This window comes from Hemicordylus capensis, chromosome 6, assembly GCF_027244095.1.
Source record: "Hemicordylus capensis ecotype Gifberg chromosome 6, rHemCap1.1.pri, whole genome shotgun sequence".
NCBI classification, from domain to species: domain Eukaryota; kingdom Metazoa; phylum Chordata; class Lepidosauria; order Squamata; family Cordylidae; genus Hemicordylus; species Hemicordylus capensis.
The window spans coordinates 11487448-11508980 of NC_069662.1; the positions used below are offsets into that span (position 1 = coordinate 11487448).

General features: G+C 45.0%; 2 protein-coding genes across 2 annotated transcripts; one reads left to right on the top strand and one right to left on the bottom strand.

Moving 5' to 3' along the window:
• Positions 1-791: 791 nt before the first annotated feature.
• On the bottom strand, positions 792-7857 carry LOC128330841 (olfactory receptor 2D2-like; the record flags this gene model as incomplete). The annotated part of the gene is made up of 3 exons (XM_053264206.1): positions 6967-7857; positions 1202-1221; positions 792-807 (listed from the first exon to the last, which is right to left on the bottom strand). Coding segments are annotated over exons 1-3 (927 nt in total), but the record flags the coding sequence as incomplete, so codon positions are not given.
• An 11266-nt stretch (positions 7858-19123) lies between these two features.
• On the top strand, positions 19124-20914 carry LOC128330687 (arylamine N-acetyltransferase, pineal gland isozyme NAT-10-like). Its single transcript, XM_053263888.1, has one exon. It carries the CDS (start codon positions 19402-19404, stop codon positions 20212-20214), a length of 813 nt encoding a protein of 270 aa, XP_053119863.1. The 5' UTR covers positions 19124-19401; the 3' UTR covers positions 20215-20914.
• Positions 20915-21533: the final 619 nt, after the last annotated feature.

Sequence of the window (21533 nt, forward strand, 5' to 3'; positions counted from 1 at the left end):
TTCTCTTTAAGGGGTAGGTCTTAGTCTCTCTATCTTTGTGAGTGTTACTTGTTAGGGTTCCTTGCTAGGGTTCCTTGTTAGGGTTAAGATATCAGAGGGCTAGGAGTTCTTAGGGTTCCCTAAAGGCACTGTTTGCTGATTGGTGGGGGTGGAATCAGCTAGGGCTGGGCGGGGCCCCACATTTCCTTTCCTTTGGCTCTCATCCTGTGTGACAGTTGGAAGGCTACTCTACATATGAGGTGAAGGCCCGAGAGCATAGCGAACAGAGCATAGCGAACAGGACGTAGGAGTTTTGCAGGAGTTTAGCGGGAAGTGTGCGGGGGAGCCTGGAAGGAGCCCCTGAAATCGCAATCGCAATCGCAATCACAAGGAGCCTGGTGGAGAAGAGAACGTAAGTACATGTCCCTCCCTCATATCCCTCATATTCTTGGGAAAGGCTGTTTGGACAGTTAAATAGCTGACCATTACAGCTGAGACCTATCCTAACAAAATATCTAATAAACGGACAATAAGCTCCCTAAATACTGTAAAGAGCTAACTAAAACAATATGAAGATAGAAGGTCAGCAGGGGAAGGGGCACTTCCCAGTGTATTGCACAGAGTGCCACATGTATGACTATTTGCCCCATGGGCAGAAGTCGTGGGTGTGTGCTCGGTGCAAGGAGCTCCTGGCTCTCAGGGAACAAATCTGTTCCCTCGAGACCAAGGTGGCGGATCTGGAGAAGCTCAGAGAGACAGAGAGGCATGTGGACGAGACCTTCAGGGATGTGATAGAGGCATCCCACTCCAGGGCCGGTAGCTCCTCTGCTGTCAGGGAGAATGAAGGTCTTGGGCAAGGAGGACATCAGTCTGAGGAAGAGGGAGATGCTCCTTTAGAAGGGACCCCTTCCGTGGATGATGAGCCCATATCCTCTCGCACAGGGGATACTCCTCTGGGGGGTGGGGGCCTCCTTGTAGTTGGTGATTCGATCATTAGGGGGATAGAGAGATGGGTTTGTGACCCGCGTGTTGACCGCACGGTGACTTGCCTGCCTGGTGCGAAGGTTGCGGACATTATGCAGCGTCTAGACAGGCTCCTAGGCAGTGCTGGGGAGGAGACAGCTGTCGTGGTGCACGTCGGCACCAACGATGTGGGGAAATGCAGTCGGGAGGTCCTAGAAGCCAAATTTAGGCTGATAGGTAGCATTTTGAAGTCCAGGACCCCCAAGGTAGCATTCTCAGAAATGCTACCTGTTCCACACGCAAGTACAGTGAGACAGGCAGAGCTGAGGGGTTTCAATGAGTGGATGAGACGGTGGTGCCGGGAGGAGGGGTTTAGATTTGTTAGGCACTGGGACACATTTTGGGGCAAGCAAGGCCTGTACAAAAGAGACGGGCTGCACTTGAACCAAGATGGAACCAGACTGCTGGCGCTTAAAATCAAAAAGGTTGCAGAGTAGCTTTTAAAATGACATTTGGGGAACAGCCGATGGGAGCTGGGCAGTATCCCGTTTGGCAAAAGCCATCCTTTAAAGTGTGAGGCTGCAAAGAATGCAAATAAAACAGAAGGGGATGGAGCAAAACCGCATAAAGAGCAGATGGGAGCCTGTGCCAGCAGGTCAAAGAGTCAAAAGAGTAGCATACATCAGGGGAGAGATTCAGCGTATAGGGGCTTGTATGCCAATGCCAGAAGCCTCCGAACCAAGATGGGTGAGCTGGAGTGCTTGGTTGCTAACGCAGAAATAGACATAGTGGGCATAACAGAAACATGGTGGAACAGTGAGAACCAGTGGGACACTGTTATCCCTGGGTATAAACTCTACAGAAAGGACAGGGAGGGGCGCCTTGGAGGAGGGGTAGCACTGTATGTTAAAGAAGGGATAGAATCTAATAAGCTAGAAAACCTAAGTGGACTGGAGTCCTCCACAGAAACCCTGTGGGTGACTATACAAGGTCGGAAAGGAAACGTGCTACTGGGGACGTGCTATCGCCCTCCGGATCAAAATGATGACAGTGACTGGGAGTTGCAGGAGGAAATCAGGGAGGCGTCAAGGAGAGGCAGGGCTGTAATAATGGGTGATTTCAACTACCCACACATAGACTGGATAAATTCACATTCAAGTCAGGACAAAGAGGTCAAATTTCTAGATACGCTAAATGACTGTGCCGTAGAACAGTTGGTCATGGAACCAACCAGAGAGAAGGCGACCTTAGATCTAATTCTGAGTGACACCCAGGACCTGGTGCGTGATGTCAGTGTCATCGACCCTTTAGGGTACAGTGACCATAGTGCCATCAAATTCAGCATACATGCGGGGAGAGAATCACCAAGGATGTCTAACACGGACATTTTGCATTTCAGAAGAGGAAACTTCTCCAAAATGAGGTGTATGGTGAAAAAAAAGCTAAGGGGGAAAATCAGGAGAGTCACTTCGCTCCAGAGTGCATGGAGTTTACTCAAAACCACAATACTAGAAGCCCAGTTAGATTGTATACCCAAAAGGAGGAAAGGTACCACTAAGTCCAGGAGGATGCCAGCATGGCTAACGGGTACCGTCAAGGAAGCCATAAAAGGGAAGAAGACTTCCTTCCGAAATTGGAAGGCCTGTCCAAATGAAGAGAACAAAAAGGAACACAAACTCTGGCAAAAGAAATGCAAGGTGACAATAAGGGAGGCAAAAAGAGAGTTTGAGGAACATTTAGCCAAAAGTATCAAGGGGAATAACAAAAACTTCTTTAAGTACATCAGAAGCAGGAAACCTGCCAGGGAGGCGGTTGGGCCATTAGACAATGAGGGAGTGAAAGGGATTATTAAGGAGGATATGGAGGTTGCAGAGAAACTGAATGAGTTCTTTGCATCTGTCTTCACAGCAGAGGATACTGAGCATATACCTGTTCCTGAACCAGGCTTTTTAGGGATGGAGGCTAGAGAGCTGAGTCAGATAAAAGTGACAAGGATGATGTTCTAAACTGTCTGGAAAAACTGAAAGCTAACAAATCACCAGGGCCGGATGGCATTCATCCAAGAGTCCTCAAAGAACTCAAATGTGAAATTGCCAACCTTCTTGCTAAAATATTTAACTTATCCCTGAAATCGGGCTCTGTACCAGAGGACTGGAGAGTGGCAAATGTAACACCGATTTTCAAAAAGGGATCCAGGGGAGATCCGGGAAATTACAGGCCAGTTAGCCTAACATCCGTTCCAGGCAAATTGATGGAAAGCATCCTCAAGGATAAAATTGTAAAGCACCTAGAAGAACAGGCCCTGCTCGGAGTGAGCCAGCATGGCTTCCGCAAAGGTAAATCTTGCCTCACCAACCTTTTGGACTTCTTTGAGAGTGTGAACAAGTGTGTGGATCAAGGTGATCCAGTTGACATAGTCTACCTGGACTTCCAAAAAGCTTTTGACAAAGTTCCTCATCAAAGGCTCCTGAGGAAACTTAGCTGTCATGGGATAAAGGGACAAGTACATGTGTGGATTGCTAACTGGTTGAAAGACAGGAAACAGAGGGTAGGTATAAATGGAGAGTTTTCACAATGGAGGGAAGTAAGAAGTGGGGTCCCCCAGGGATCTGTACTGGGACCGGTGCTTTTTAATTTATTCATAAATGATCTAGAAGCAGGGGTAAGCAGCGACGTGGCCAAATTTGAAGATGATACCAAACTCTTCCGGGTAGTGAAATCTCAAACGGATTGTGAGCAGCTCAAAAAGGATCTCTCCAACCTGGGGGAGTGGGCGACAAAATGGCAAATGCAGTTCAATGTTAGCAAGTGTAAAGTGATGCACATTGGGACGAAAAAACCCAACTTCAAGTATATGCTGATGGGATCCGAGCTGTCGGTGACGGACCAGGAGAGGGATCTTGGGGTTGTGGTTGACAGCTCGTTGAAAGTGTCGACTCAATGTGCGGCAGCTGTGAAAAAGGCAAATTCCATGCTAGGGATCATTAGGAAGGGGATTGAAAATAAAACGGCTAACATTTTAATGCCCTTATACAAAACTATGGTGCGACCACACTTGGAGTACTGCGTACAGTTCTGGTCACCACATCTTAAAAAGGACATTGTTGAACTGGAGAAGGTACAGAAAAGGGCAACCAAGATGATCAGGGGACTAGAGCACCTTTCCTATGAGGCAAGACTACAACACCTGGGGCTTTTTAGTTTAGAAAAAAGACAACTGCGGGGAGACATGATAGAGGTCTATAAAATCATGCATGGTGTGGAGAAAGTGGAGAGAGAGAGATTCTTTTCCCTCTCACACAACACTAGAACCAGGGGGCAGTCCATGAAATTGATTGCCAGAAGGTCTAGGACCAACAAACAGAAGTACTTTTTCACACAACGCGTGATCCACTTGTGGAACTCTCTGCCACAGGATGTGGTGACAGCCAACAACCTGGATGGCTTTAAGAGGGGTTTGGATGACTTCATGGAGCAGAGGTCTATCAATGGCTACTAGTCGGAGGGCTGTAGGCCACCTCCTGCCTCAAGGGCAGGGTGCCTCTGAGTACCAGTTGCAGGGGAGTAATGGCAGGTGAGAGGGCATGCCCTCAACTCCTGACTGTAGGCTCCCAATTGGCATCTGGTGGGCCACTGTGCGAAACAGGATGCTGGACTAGATGGGCCTTGGGCCTGATCCAGCAGGGCTGTTCTTATGTTCTTATGTCTGAGGAACCTCCATGGTTTCAATATTTACAAATTATTCAATTGTGCAGAAAGAAATACAAAAACAAGGTGGTAAACTCAGAGACTTAACAGAATTTGAAGTATTAATAACTCAAAACGATCATTTATTGGGATTGATATAAATTGATATAAAAGTTGTTGAAATATGACTCAGAAACAGAACAGATTAAAGACTGTATGATTAAATGGATGCAAAACGTAAACAGGACAATTGATATTCAACAGTGGGAGTATCAATGAAAGGTGAACATTAAATTTACAGCAAACAGTACCTTAAGAGAGAATTGGTACAAAATGTACTTTCGTTGGTACATTACTCCTGAGACCATTAGAAAGATGGACAGCAATCAATCCCGGGAGATTGTTGGAAATGCAAGACTCATGCAGGGACATTTTATCATTCATGGTGGACTTGTGGCAAAGCACAACAATTTTGTGGGAAAATTCATCTTAAGATGCAACAAATTTTAAATATAAATTTTCCATATTCACCAGAGCATTTTTTGCTGAATATGACTAAACCTGGTACACCTACTAAATACACTGAGTTGTCCTTATATATGATTACTGCTGCTAGGATTCTTTATGTTGCCAACTGGCGGTCACAAGCAATCCCAACTTTGGATAAATGGCTACTAAAGTTATGGAAATATGCCTCAATGGTTAAGGTCACTGCTTATTTGCAGAATAATTCAGATGAAACATTTGCGTTAATATGGGAACCTTTCATAAATTACAATATAGTACATGGTCAACATCCACACCCAAGATTTGGTTTTTTTCACGGGTTGACTACTGTATTACTTATATCTCATACTTTTTTGTATTATCCACTGTGAGGGTGAAGGAGGGCAAAGGGTGGAAGTGGGATCTTGGATTGTCATTTGTAATATCTCAAATGTAACTGTTGGAAGCTCAAGAGATGTTAATGCAATCGTGCTTTTTAAAAATCTTCTTAATATATTCTTTTTTAAAAAATAGAAGAGTAAAGCAGATGAAGCACTGGAGGCTGGCTGGGAGAGGTTCACAATAAGTAATCCCTTGAGGAATATTGCCTTTGGGGTTGTTGTTGTTTTGTCAGCAGGGGATCTCTATAGGGCAGTTGAGAGGATAGCTTGATTTTGATGTAAATCACTGCCTACCTATGCATTGTAATGGTTAAGGTTTTTGGCTTTATAGTGCAATCCATTCTATGCATGCCTACTTAAAAGCAAGTGCCATTGGTCTCAATCAGATTTTGGAAGTAAGCACCATTGGTTTCAATCAGACTTTCTCCCAAGTAAGTGTGTATAGAATTCTAGCCTTAACTGGAAAGCTCTGTGTATTTTTTGTTTGATTACTGCTATTAATATCTCAGACTTTGTGTAGTCTTCATTTCTTTTCTATAGCTATTACAGTATTTTGTTTTTATGCATTTTTAGATTTTGCTTTAAGGTAAAGTGTGCCATTGAATCGGTGTCGAATCCTGGTGACCACAGAGCCTTGTGGTTGTCTTTGGTAGAATGCAGGAGGGGTTTACCATTGCCTCCTCCCACGCAATATGAGATGATGCCTTTCAGCATCTTCTTATATCGCTGCTGCCTGATATAGATGTTTCCCACAGTCTGGGAAACATACCAACAAGGATTCATACTGGCAACCTCTGGCTTGCTGGTCAAGTCATTTCCCCACTGCACCACCATGAATTCTCCTTGCCCCCTGCTCTTTTCTAGCCTATAGTCATTTTGGTGTTATATTTTATGTACTTATCTCAGGATGTAATTGGTGAACATGACAAGGTTTAAGCATGAGAGCCTTAATCCCTAGCGCTGATTTTGTAGGGTCAATTGTAGTATTTAGTGGTGATGAAAATGCACTCAACACGCCTCCTCTGCATGACCATTAGTTTGGTATCTTCACCAATCTTATTTGGTATCTTCACCTGCACCAATAAATAGCATATTTAAGTTAGCATATTTAAATCAATAAATAGCATATTTATTCACGAATAAATAGCATATACAGGTATTGGAAAAGGGAGTGGGATGGCAGTCTGCAGTTGGTGAGGAATCCATGACAGCACTACACACACAGCTAAGGTTAAAAACTGAAAGGTTAAAAACTGAATTAGTATATTGGAAACTGTCGGGATATAAAGTCTAGGTGTTTAATGCTCAGGTAAGCAGATCCCCCCTACCTATTGTTGGTAGATATCCTGAGCAAATACAAGTTGTCTGGACAGTGCAAATCGAATGAATGAATGAATGAATGAATGGCATCTGGTGTTCAGACCTTGTGTTCAGGAAAGACCTTGCTTACTGCAGCATGGACTTCCTTGTTTCTCAAGGTGTAGATAACTGGGTTGAGGAGAGGGGTGAACACTACATAAAAGATAGCCACGTATTTGTCATTGCCAGGATCTCTGCCAGACTGAACTCTCATGTAGAGGGCAATGAGGCAGGCATAAAACATGGTGACCACCAGTAAGTGGGAAGTACATGTGGAGAAGGCTTTATTCCGGCCTGCACCTGAACTCATGTGCAGGACCGACATGATGATGAGCCCATAAGAAGCCAGGATAGCAAACAGTGGGATGACTAAGATGAAAATGCACACCACAAAGATGATGACCTCAATGAAGTGAGTGTCAGCACATCCCAGCTTAAGCACCATGATAAACTCACAGCTGAAATGGTTGATGCGGTTAGGGCCACAGAACGGGAGCTGCAGAATACAGGCTGTGATGAGCCCAGAAAGAGAGAAGGCTCCTGCCCACGAGGCTACAGCCAGCAGCGAACAGCGATCTCTGCTCATGACTCTAGCATACAACAAGGGATAGCAGATGGCCAAGTAGCGGTCATAGGCCATGGCACCTAGCAGCAAGCCTTCCGTGCATCCCAGAGAACACGTGATATACATCTGAGCTATGCAACGGTGGAAAGAGATTCTTCCACTCCCAACCAGCAGATGAGCCAACATTTGGGGCACAATGCTACTAACAAAACACATCTCCAAACCTGAAAGATTACTGAGGAAGAAGTACATGGGTGTGTGGAGGCGGGAGTCCCACTGGACCAACATGATGATGAGTAGGTTGCTCACCATGGTGATCAGATAGGCAATGAGGATAACCACAAAGAGGGCAATCTGTGTCGTTCGGTGGCTGGTCAGTCCTATCAAGATGACTTGTGTGATAGTTGTATGGTTCATAGGGCCTATTCTGTCCAGCATCCTGCAGGGCAATAGCAACAGAGAGGTTTGTTTGTTTGTTTGTTTGTCTACTGCTCCAAACTTTCGTCTCTGTGTGGTTTACAGCACCATGAAACAAATTAAAACCTTTAAACAATTTTAAACCACAAGGTTAGTTAAAAAGCTTGGGTGAATAAATGTGTCTTTAGAGACTCTAAAAGTTCTAAGAGATGGGGAGGCTCTTATTTCAGCGGGAAGCACATTCCAGAGTCTTGGGGTGGTAACAGAGAAGGCCCGTCCCTGAGTAGCCACCAGACAAACTGTTGGCAATTGCAGATGAACATCTCCAGATGATCTCAATGGGAGATGGAGCTCATAATGAAGAAGACATTATCTTAAATATCTTGGGCCAAATCTGTTTAGGGCTTTATCGGTATGGACACCTATAACCATCATCTTTCCATCTGCCTTTGTAGGCCACATCCAAATGAACAGTTTTTCAGTGTTGAAATCAACACAGGTTTCCTTTCTCACGACCACCCACCACACAAAAATAGCTTCAAGAGCAGATAGTTTCTTTTGTCTTCTAAACCAGGCATGTTTGCTTTACATACCTGCACTCTACTTTTCATCATCCCAAACTACCCAGAGGGGCAAATAAATATATAAGAAAATCCAGACAGACAGCAAAATCAAAGGCTGACCCAAATCAAACAAAGCAAAGTCAACTTCTTGGGCCAGGGGCTCTCCAGTTTGGGTCCCTGGGTGTTGTTGGCCAACCATTCCAATCGTCCCCAGCCACAATGGCCCATTGTGGAAGAGGATGGTGGGAGCTGCAGTCCAGCAACATCTGGGGGGACTCAAATTTGAGATTTAGACCAAAGGCCTTCTGAAAAAAACCAATTTGGGCCTAGAAGTGTACAGTGTGTCAGCCACCTTGTGGAGGGCAATGGTTTTGAAGCTTATTCTGTCCCCCATTGCAGGAGCCCCCCTAAATATATCGATTCCTGAAAGAGCTGGAAATGTCATGTTATTTATGGACACATCACTGGAGCATAAAAGAGAGATATTGGCAGACTCACAGTAACCCACAGATAATCAATTTCTCAAAAATCTGAAGGAAAAAAACCTAAGGGGGGGGAACCCCACCCCAAAACTGCCCCAATGTAACTCAGAGGAGCAGAATGTATGTGGATTCAGGGGGCAGTTACCATATTTACCCAAATACAAGATGACTCTGAATTTAAGATGAGCCCCTTTAAAAACAGAGGTTAAATACAACTTATACCCTTATTTACTCAAAAGGAGGAACACCCTGAGGCGCTTCACACAACCCGTGCAAAGCGGCAGATGGGGTTTGGCGGGGAGAGAAGGCTTAGCTCGCTCTCCCTGCAGATGATCAAACCTTGAGTTGTGTGCAGGGATCGGAGGCAAGACCCCCAAGGCCAGGAGGCTGGCTGGGAGGCTGGTTGCATGTCCTCTATACAAGTTGGCTGGCTGAATCCTCCCGGTTGGGGGGTCTACTCATGTGTTGCCGTGCACTGCGGGCGACACAGCCTCCCAGCACCGCAGGGCAACATGTGTTGCCATGCACAGCCTCCCGGTCGGGGTCTACTCATGTGTCACCATTAATGGAGTGCTTGCTCTATTAACCTCAGAGCCCGGTAGTTCCCACGATCACTAGCAAGCAGGCTAGGCTCCTTCAAGTGACTGTGGGAATAGCTTATCTGAATTTAAGGTGACCACCCCCCTCGATTTCTAACATGAAAGAACTTGGAAAAAATCTATTCTTTGATTCAGGTAAATACAGAAAGGAGGGGGAGCTGCTAATGAGAATAGCCTCCTTTACTGCCTTGCTGGTGTCCCACGAATCTGTTGCCTGAGATGACTGCTTCACCCCAACTCATGAAAGGGCCACCCCGGGATGGCACATTCTCTTAGCTGCCCATTCAAGGGTGGCCCTTCCATGGGGCAAGGTGAGGCTATAACCTCAGGCGGTACATTACTAGGGTACCAGCAAGGCAGAGCGATGCCCCTGCTGCTGCGGCCATCACAGCTGCTCTGATCTGACCCTCTCCTCTCCTCACGCTCCCTGAAAAGTTGGCAAGCAACACGAGGAGAGAGAGAGAAAAGAAGAGGCTGCTGGCCACTTTCCCTCCTCCCTGACCTCTGCACCCCTTTCAAAGTTTGCAAAGGTTGGTCTTGAATGAAAGCTGGCCTCCTGCCAGGATTGTGAGGCAAGGCAGCATTTGGACTGCCCCAAGCCCATTTCTAACCCCTGCTAACTTTGCAAAGAGGCACCTTTTTAACATGGTGATTCCCTTTATTTAGCAGGGGGAGAATAACTGGCCCTATCCACCCCCAGCACAGTACCTCCAGTGACTGTTGCTGGTATCTGTCTGATGTTTCTTTTTAGATTGTGAGCCCTTTGGGGAGAGGGGTCCATCTTATTTATTTGTTATTTCTCCTGTAAACCTCCCTGAGCCATTTTTGGAAGGGTGGAATAGAAACTGAATAAAAATTAAAAATAAAATAAAATAAAATAAAATAAAATAAATAAATTGTGGGATGCTGTGAATAATATCACAATGCATCAGGGGATCATCCATCATCAGGTGCATCTGTGGCAAATGATTGTGGATGGAAAGCAGACCGGTTGAATCTATGATTGGATATTTAATATAGCAGGTGGCATTTGGGGAAAACACTATGCCTTGTAGAGATGCATCAGGCAGAAATTCAGAGAACAATATAATCATAAAATCCGAGAATGTTAGAATTGGAAAAGATCTTGGAGATCCTCTGCTCCAGCCCCCTCATAGCAAAATTCTCTTTCCCTCCCAGTTGAATGAATGCATTTCTAGCAAGTGATTCGGAAAGTTGTACCTGTTGAACATTCCTCCCAAGTCCAACACTGGGATATAAATGTAAACAAACAAACAAACAAACAAACATTGAGCTAAAAGACCAAAGCAAAGAATTGTGGCTTGGAGCCTAATTTGTAAAGCCAGCTACAAACTGAAGCAATTATTTACAGCTTACATGGCATGCAATTGTTCAGGTGACAGTTTGCAATCTCCAGGTTTTTTAGAGCACAGATGAAAATCTTAAGCACTCTGACTTAAAAGCTTTTTTTATATTTGAATTAAAATCACCCCACCTAAGTCCATCAGCTTTAGGAATGTTGTCCATCACTATTAGGATTAACAAAACTTCAAGCTCCTCAGATCTTCCAACCAATTCTGAAAGGCTTCCAAAGTGAAGGGTTTTACAGTCTGCTTCTAGTAACTGATCTGACAGCCCATAAGTTTTCCCATGAAGAAAAACACACCCCATGAAGAAAAACACACTGAAATCTTTCTTATATGACTTGTCTGCTCTGGTGCTAGCATCTGTTTAAGATCAGTAACATAGGTTCTGCTTTGCTTCTGTTTGTACTTAGATAACTTATTTCATTTAGATTACTAATAAGTAATTAGTGTTTCTAAATCCCCAAGGTATCTGCCTGATAAAAATGTGATCTGGGATTTTCAGACACTCTGAATAAAGTTTAAAGGTGATACAGTTTCTTTGGACTTGGGGTCCCTTGTGTATAAAGTAGAATTTCATCATCAAAGCCAGCTGTGAATTGTGTTTCTTATAGCATTGGGCCTTTGAGTCCCTTTTTTTTGGAGGGGGGCGGGAGGAGGAGGAGAAAGAGGAAGAAGAAGAGGAAGAGGAAGAGGGAGGAGGAGGAGAAGAAGAAGAAGAAGAAGAAGAAGCAGCTACCCACTCCAGTTACAGAGTAGAGTGCAGAGTTTAGTTGTTGCAGTTATTTTAAGAACACGCATGGAGATGGTTGTACAATCTAAATTAAATAGGTTTATTAGTGAAGTATATTTTGGATAGGAAAGACCTATCCTAACTATCAGCTACATAATGAATAGGGAGGGAGGGAGAGAAGTTTTCATCTACTCTCTAAGAGCAAAGGAAGAGGACTAACTCTACAATAAGTACCTGAGGAGTCAAGGCAGGGGTTATAGAGTAGAGGCAAAGGCAGGACAGATAAAGAGACCCTCACTAGCTACCTCTGCTCTCAGTGGCCCTAGTGGTCATTAGGATAGTTGGTGCAAAAGGTCGATGCACCGGAACTCCATCTCCAACAGTCCCAGTGGCAAGATTATGGCTGTTATCCAGACTACTGTTGTGCTCGCAGAAGAATGTTCTGCTAGCTCACTCTGTGTTGTATTTTATCCAATATCTTTTATGTTTTGTTGTTTAGAAGTTTGTCCCCTACTAACTGAACCTGCTAACTTCTAACTTGTTTAGAAGTTTGTCCTCTGCTAACTAAGCAAAGAGGCACCTTGCTAACATGGTGATTCTCTTTATTTAGCATGGAGAGAGTGTTTTGTGTGTGGAGTGCTTCCAAGGATCTCAAATGGACTTTGGGCTAAGTTTGGCTGGTGTGTGAACGCACAGACTCTCTTCCGGAGGAGATATGGGCTAACTAACCCTGTCTGTAAAGCCTCCTGGTGTTACACAACCCCAGGAGGTTTTTCACATGAGGCTTTTAAAGCTCTTTAACTTGCATCTCGTCCAGAATGGAGGGCGTACGGTCACATATCAACCAGATTTACCCTGAAGACCCTGTGAGTTATCAGGGAGCAGTTCACACACAATTCAGGTTTTTCACTGTGCCTTATAGTGTAGCCCGATTTATATCTGGGGTAAAGAAAATCCACCAGATATAAATGGATTTTTAATATCCATTTGTATGGATATACAAATCCATACATTTGGATTTGTATGGATTTTCAATACAATTGAAAATACAAAATTGAAAATTGTATTGAATTTGCAATACAATTGAAAACTGTATTGCGTCAGTCTTTTGGGACAACTTTGAGTTTGCAGTAAAGCCTCCCAGTAAACTCGTGGTAAAGCCTGTTGTGTGTAAAAGTCGCTGGTGACCTGCACACAGTAGATCATGTGCCAGCAACATCAATCGCTTCCTATCACTGACCCTTTTTCCTTCTCCAAAGAGAACTCTTTTTTATTACTTGGGAAAAAATCTCTTTTTATTTCTTCATACCTGAAATTTCCTCCTGCCCCCTGAGACAGGACCCTTAGCTCAGACACTGGTGCAGGGATCATAGAAGTGCATTAACCCGTGGACATTCCCTGTCATGGAATGTGACTCAGGACAGCAGAGTATATGTGCACAGATAAGGAAAACACACAGGTGTGTGATGCAGTGGTGCATGCTATACATGCAAATTATACTCACATACCATTGTGCAGTTCTGAATTTTCTTTTTTAAAAAACCTGACACCTGAGGAGGTGCGTATGTCAGCTGAAGGAGTCTTTAGGCACATCAGCATTCTAACTGTAACTGATCTGATAATAATAATAATAATAATAATAATAATAATAATAATAATAATAATAATTAATAATTCGATTTCTATACCGCCCTTCCAAAAATGGCTCAGGGCGGTTTACAAAGAGAAATAACAAATAAGATGGCTCCCTGTCCCCAAAGGGCTCACATTCTAAAAAGAAACATAAGACACACACCAGCAACAGTCACTGGAAGTACTGTGCTGGGGGTGGATAGGGCCAGTTACTCTCCCCCTGCTAAATAAAGAGAATCACCATGGTAAAAGGTGCCTCTTTGCCCAGTTAGCAGGGGTGCTAACTAGCTTAATGGATATTGCTTCCTCCCAGACTCTGTCATGGCATGAGATAGGATTATTTGCTAGAGGGCCCTAGTCTGTGACATGGCGAGGGTCCTTCTTTAGAAGATTTAAAGTAGTTTGCAACTAGTTTATTGCAGTATATTACCTCTGACTGCCATTGTTTTAATTGTAAACTGCCCTGAGCCATTTTGGAAGGGCAGTATAATAATCAAATCAAATCAATCAATCAATCAATCAATCAATCAGACTTCACAGAGGCACAGACACAGAGAATCTGTGTTTTCTTGCTATTTCTGCTCTTCGGTCAGTTGCCCAGTGAATCCAGTTGGCCAATGACTCTCAGGGGTTAACGTGCTGACCCCTGAGAAGGTAGCTGGGGGGGTGTGTGTTGGAGATGTTCCTGAAGTCACGACATCTCTGATGTCCCCTCGCACTCTCTCCCCCACAGAGAAACTGATACCACTGTAGAAAATTGGGTTTTCGAAATGTGGACATTCCAGGCAGGGTGTTTTCAAGAGAAGGAGTATGGAAACCAGCTTTGCACAGTGGGCTCGGATGAGAGCCAGGATTCCAGTGGCCTTCGAGCTTTCAACATAGCTGGGTGAGCTGTACAGAAAGGAGAAGACAGTGCAGTCTGATAAACTGGGAAGAAAGGGGAAACAGGATCTCCCCCTGATCCGCGTGTCCACTCCCCTACCCTTGCATCTAGTCCCAGATGGAAATTAGCCAATATCTGCTTTGGATTGGGTACGAGGGCCCTGCCCAGCCCTTTCTGGAGATCTTGTGCTGCCTCCACTGCTGCCACCTCCTCTCTGTGCCCTTTGAGAGCCTCAGCATCCACTGTGGGGAGCCTGAAGGTGGAAAAGGAGGAGAAAATGGAGTTGTTGCTGAATAAATCTTTAGTTAAATCAACATAAGGTTTATTTGTGTGCGAGAGAGAAGCAGCTCTAAAACAGATAACCTCCTGGTTTTATTTATTGTATTTATATGTATATACTACCCTTCAGCCTAAGACCCCGGGACAGTCAAGGAGATTAAACAATGAAAATCAATAAAACAGAAAAACAAGATAAAATAATAAAACTCAATAAAAATAAATAAAAACAGAACAAAACATGGGTAATCTTTTTAAGAGCAAGGAGAGCTCATTGGCCAAAAGCCTGAATGAAAAGGGCCATCTTGCTGCCTTGCCTTGTGCTGGAGCGATGCGGCTGGAGATCAGCTTGGCCAGAAGAACTTCCAGACAGTTTGGTTGAAGTTGTGCTGAGAGGGATTGACGGATCCCCAAATAATGATTTCAGCTCTATGGACCAGAGATTCTCAGGGCTGGGAATCTCCGCGACTCATCCAGAGAGCATGCACCCTCTCTGGGCTTTGCAGTGGGGCAGATTGTCACTATTTCTGGCCCTGTCCTCAGAGGACAGGAGGATCAGCGACTGTGCTGTTTCTCTTTGGGTGCCTTTCAATACCTTATTTTGTCTAAACATGCACATTTCCTTCAGGCTTTCCTCATCCATCATTTTTTCTTTTTCCAGCTCAATCACATCCCTGACACTAGGCAACTTTAAATGTACTCCAAGTGATTTCACAGTCATGGCTGTGGGTCCTATGCAGTTCAGGGCACGTCAGTGAAGTCCACTTAATGCTACTGAACTTTGAATGATGCCAAGTCCAGGTGCATGGCTCTTGACACAGCTTTGTTAATAGGAACATAGGAACATAGGAACACAGGAAACTGCCATATACTGAGTCAGACCATTGGTCTATCTAGCTCAGTATTGTCTTCACAGACTGGCAGCGACTTCTCCAAGGTTGAAGGCAGGAATCTCTCTCAGCCCTATCTTGGAGAAGCCAGGGAGGGAACTTGAAACCTTCTGCTCTTCCCAGAGCAGCTCCATCCCGAGAGGAATATCTTGCAGTGCTCACACTTCTAGTCTCCCTTTCAACGAGAGCCAGCATGATGTAGTGGTTAGAGTGCTGGACTAGGACCGGGGAGACCTGAGTTCAAATCCCCATTCAGCCATAAAAAAACTAGCTGGGTGACTCTGGGCCAGTCACTTCTCTCTCAGCCTAACCTACTTCACAGGGTTGTTGTGAAAGAGAAACTCAAGTATGTAGTACACCGCTCTGGGCTCCTTGGAGGAAGAGCGGGATATAAATGTAATAATAATAATAATAATAATAATAATAATAATAATAATAATAATATGCAACCAGGGCAGACCCTGCTTAGGTAAGGGGACAAGTCATGCTTGCTGCCACAAGACCAGCTCTCCTGTGTAACCACGCACAAAATGTACAGTCCCATTCCCCCCCCCCCACACACACACACCCAGCACCTGGAAAAACCCTCATGTAGTTCTAAAAGAACATTTGTGCCATTCAAAAAATTCAAATCATGCAAATGTAGTACTGTCATGATGATAAAAAAGTGACTGAGAGCAATGAGAAAAGGAAAGTGGGTAGTCCAGTCTCTGCTAAACCCAGACCCCAAGTGTACCCATTTCTCTACCCCCTGCCAAAGACACTTCCTGCAGAGACTTCTGCTACAGTGATCTCAAATTCCTAGTTCTGAAGATTTCCTTCACTCTTTTTAGGTTTCTATTTGCCATGGAATTTGACTCCAGGCAACAGTGTGTGTGTTGGGAATTCTCTCTGGTAAGAGACACCCTTATAATATAGCAGAGTGCCCTGAGGCACAACACAGCGAAGTCTGCCCAGGCATGCGTGTATGCTGAGAGCCAAATAACTTGGAGCCAGTTCATAGTTTCCAATCAATATAAGGAGTCTTTATTAGGGAAGTCCATTCTAGATAGCAAAGTGGAGAGATAGGATCTCTAATCTACCTAGCTAGCTGGATACAGATGGATGCATCTCTACACACATGGTTCAGGGAGAGAGGAGCTTGCATGTTGCAAGGGAGAAGGAAGGGAAGGGGAAGGAGAGGAAGAGGAAGTGGCAGACAGGTAGGAAGGAAGTCCCTAAGAATAGCAATCTACAGTGAGGGAAATAAGTATTTGATCCCCTGCTGATTTTGTCCGTTTGCCCTCTGACACAGAAATGACCAGGCTATAATTGGAATGGTAGGTTTATTGCAGCTGTGAGAGACAGAATAACAACAAACAAACCCTCAAAAGCCCAGTGCTCAAAAGTCAGCGATGGATTTGCATTGTAGTGAGGGAAATAAGTATTCGATCCCCTATCAACCAGCAAGATTTCAGGCTCCCAGGCATCTTTTCACTATATGCAAGTAACGAGCTGAGATGAGGAACACCCTCTGTAAGGGAGTGCTCCTAATCCCAGCTTGTTACAGTACCTGTATAAAAGACACCTGTCCATAGAAGCAAGCAATCACTCAGCTTCCAAACTCACCACCATGCCCAAGACCAAAGAGCTGTTGAAGGATGTCAGGGACAAGGTTGTAGACCTGCACAAGGCTGGACTGGGCTACAAGACTGTCGCCAAGCAGCTTGGTGAGAAGGTGACTACAGTTGACATGATAACTCGCAAATGGAAGAAACACAAAACAACTGTCAATCTCCCTCGGTCTGGGGCTCCATGCAAGATCTCACCTCATGGAGTTGCAATGATCATGAGAACGGTGACAAAGCAGCCCAGAACTACACGGGGGGAACTTGTCAATGATCTCAGGGCAGCTGGAACCATAGTCACCAAGAAAACAATTGGTAACACACTACGCCGTGAAGGACTGAAATCTTGCAGTGCCCGCAAGGTCCCCCTGCTCAAGGCAGCACATGTACAGGCCCGCCTGCAGTTTGCCAATGCACATCTGAATGATCCAGAGGAGAACTGGGCAAAAGTGTTGTGGTCAGATGAGACCAAAATCGAGCTCTTTGGCATCAACTCAACTCGCAGTGTGTGGAGGAGGAGGAATGCTGCCTATGAGCCCAAGAACACCATCCCCACCGTCAAACATAGAGGTGGACACATTATGCTTTGGGGGTGTTTTTCTGCTAAGGGGACAGGACACCTTCACCACATTGAAGGGACGATGGACGGGACCATATACCGTCAGATCTTGGGTGAGCACCTCCTTCCCTCAGCCAGGGCATTGAGAATGGGTCGTGGATGGGTATTCCAGCATGACAATGACGCAAAACACACAGCCAAGGCAACAAAGGAGTGGCTCAAGAAGAAGCACATGAAGGTCCTGGAGTGGCCCAGCCAGTCTCCAGACCTTAATCCCATAGAAAATCTGTGGAGGGAGCTGAAGGTTCGGGTTGCCAAACATCAGCCTTGAAACCTTTCTGACTTGGAGAGGATCTGCAAAGAGGAGTGGGACAACATCCCTCCTGGGTTGTGTGCAAACCTGGTGGCCAACTACAAGAAACGTCTGACCTCTGTGATTGCCAACAAGGGTTTTGCCACCAAGTACTAAGACATCTTTTGTGAAGGGATCGAATACTTATTTCCCTCACTACAATGCAAATCCATCGCTGACTTTTGGGCACTGGGCTTTTGAGGGTTTGTTTGTTGTTATTCTGTCTCTCACAGCTACAATAAACCTACCATTCCAATTATAGCCTGGTCATTTCTGTGTCAGGGGGAAACGGACAAAATCAGCAGGGGATCAAATACTTATTTCCCTCACTGTACATATCAAGGGATAGTGTCAGAGCCGTAGAGAAGGGATGATCAATGTCTTGACCTCTCCAGCCCTCTGACTCACTAGTCTGTCCCCCTCTGTCACTGAGGCATAAGGCAGTGCAGAGTCCTTTACTTCCAACAGTTTGTCTGTGCCCAGGTGAGGGAAATGAACAAGAGTGTTGTAGTGGAACATGCTGCATGTGGGAATTCTACTCACATAAATGTAAAGTTGTGCCATCAAGTCGGTGTTGACTCCTGGCAACCACAGAGCCATGTGGCTGTCTTTGGTAAAATATAGGAGGGCTTTACCATTGCCATCTCCCATGCAGTTTGAGATTATGCCTTTCAGCATCTTCCTATTTCACTGCTGTCCAATATAGTGTTTCCCATAGTCTGGGAAACATACCAGCGGGGATTCAAACCGGCAACCTCTTGCTCCCTAGGCAAGTTCCTTCCCGGCTGTGCCATTAGGTGGCTTATACTCACATACTATTGTGCTGGATTTTCCTTTTAAATTCAGGATTTTCCTTTTTAAAATCCCTGATACTTGAGGAGGTGTGAATGATTGCTAAAAGAATCAAAATAACTGCAAGCAGGTTTGACAACTATTTCAATGGATCTTGCTTCCTCCCAAACATCTAAGACCAGACACTGTATGAGATTGAAAGGAATTATTTTACTAGAGAGCCATAGCCTCAAACAGTACAAAGGCCCTTCTTGAGAAGCATTAAACTAGTTTGCAACTAGTTTATCGCAGTATATTACATCTGACTGCTGCACAGACTTCACAGAGGCACAGACACAGAGAATCTCAGCTTTCATGGCCATTTGTGCTATTGGGCCAGTTCCCCAGTGAATCCAGCTGGCCAGGGGCTCTCAAGGGTTAATGTGCAGAGTTGAGAAAGGAGTCAGTGGGAGGAGTTTGGGTTGTGCTGGGGTCACATGACATCTCTGGTTTCCCCTTTCTCGCTCTCTCCTCCCCAGACGGAAACTACTGGCTTTGTAGAAAGCAAACTCCTTGTCAAACTGCAGACATTCCGGGCCAGGTGTTTTCTAGAGGAGGGGTGGGGACCAGCCTAGCAAGGAGGGACTGGATAAGAGCCAGGATTCCAATGTCCCCTGAGCTTTGAACAGGGTTGGGTAAGCTGTACGTGAAGAATCAGAGATTCGGAGTTTATGAAGGAGAAGACAGTGTGGTCTGATAAACTGGGAAGAAAGGGGAAACAGGATCCCCCCTGATCCGCCTGTCCACTCCTCTACCCCTGCATCTAGTCCCAGATGGAAATTAGCCAATATCTGCATCGGATCGGGTATGAGGGCCCTGCCCAGCCCTCTCTGGAGACCTTGCACTGCCTTCACTGCCGCCACCTCCTCTCTGTGCCTTTCGAGAGCCTCAGCATCCACTGTGGGGAGCCCATCGCCCTGAAGTTACCCCTCCTCTACGACAAGATTGTCCGGCGTCACCGAGGAGGCTTCTGTTTCGAACTGAATGGCCTTTTCCTGTGGCTACTGCAGGTGTTAGGTTTCAATGCCAAAGCTGTGGCCGGGCGTGTCCGGAACCGCTTCACCGGGCACTACGGGCCCCCACTGGACCACATGGTGATTTTGGTGGAGTTGGATAGGCACCACTTTCTCTGTGATGTTGGCTTTGGTGAAGGCTTCCTGGAGCCACTGGAGTTGAAGTCAGAGGTGGAGCAGGTCCAAAGAAATGGTATTTTCTGGCTGGGACTTAAAGAGGACACTTGGGTGTTGGAGCGGCGGGAACTTTCCGGAAGGGAGGGAAGGCCCCTGTATCAATTCACTCTAGAGGAGAAGAAACTGGAAGATTTTACTGGCATGTGCCTCTATCACCAAACCTCCCCCAGCTCCATCTTCACCTGCAAGTCTTTCTGTTCCCTGCACAAGGAAGATGGCGGGCGTCTCACCTACATGGGTTGGCGACTCATTTCCACGATGGGAGAGAAGCGTACAGAGACCATCTTGCAGGGTCACCAGATCCCAGCAGTACTCCGTGAGAAATTCGGGACTCAGTTGAGTGGGAATTTCAAGCCAAAGGATGAAGCAATCCCTCCACCTCCACAGGAAGATTAAAAAAGGGAGCCACAATAATCAGCTAAACAGTGAACTGGTTCATACAATCATTTGAATCTAGATTTAATGTGGGTCATATATCGCCTTGGTATGGGCTCATTCAATCCTGCTGATGTCCCTAGCCCTTGTTAAACCTAGATTCATATTGGAAGCAAATTCACAAGAAAATGGAACAAATTTTAGATATTAAATTTCCTTTTTTACCAGAAATCTTTCTTTTAAGTATGACCAAACCTTATATTTCTTCTGAATGTAATGAACTGTCTTTATATATGATTACTGCAGCCAGGATTTTATATGCTCATAATTGGCATGTTTCTGAAGTCCCCTCTTTAAATGATTGGTTCTTGAAATTATGGGATTATGCCTCAAAATTTCCAAAGATTCATGTTATATGAGTGAATTCTCAACTGACTTATTTATGTCAACTTGGGATCCCTTTATAAACTTTAATATCCGACAAGGACATCATTTTTTCCTTTTGTCCGGATTTGATTTGTGAAGCTTTATGTATCCAGCTTTATGCAACCAAGTGTTGATCAGGCATAATCAAATGTTGATCATTGCTGCCGAACTTTCTTAGAACTGTTAATATATTTAGAATGTTTTCTTTTTAGTACTTGCTTAAAGAAATAATATGATACTGTGTTGTTTTTCTTCTGCTTTATGTTTCAATAAAATTGATTTTAAAAAAACAAACCAAAAAAAAAACAAACCCCAAACACCTAGATTCAAATGGGTATGTGAACCAAACCACTGCCTCACAAATCCCCTCTCTGTATGCAGGTCCTGAGCCTCTGATGTGACTGATTGGTGTATGGTGTGTGTGGAGGTAAGCAGTTCTTCTCCCTCTCCCACAACACTAGAACCAGAGGTCATTCCAACAAAAGGAAGTATTTTTTCACATAGTGCATAATTAATCTATGGAGGTCTCTGCCACGGAATGCGTTGATGGCCACTAGCTTAAAGGTAAAGTTGTGCCATCGGTGTCGACTCCTGGTGACCACAGAGCCCTGTGGTTGTCTTTGGTAGAATACAGGAGGGGTTGACCATTGCTGTCTCCTGTGCAGTATGAGATGATGCCTTTCAGCACCTTCCTATATTGCTGTTGCCCGATATAGGTGTCCCATAGTCTGGGAAACAGATCAGCGGGGATTTGAACCAGCAAGCTCTTGCTCCCGGCTTTAAAAGGGGCTTGGACAAATTCATGGAGGACAGGTCTATCAATGGCTACTCATCCTGATGGCTGTAGGCTATGTCCAGGCTCAGAGGCAAGATGCCTCTGAATACTAGTTGCAAGGAAGTAATTACAAGAAAGG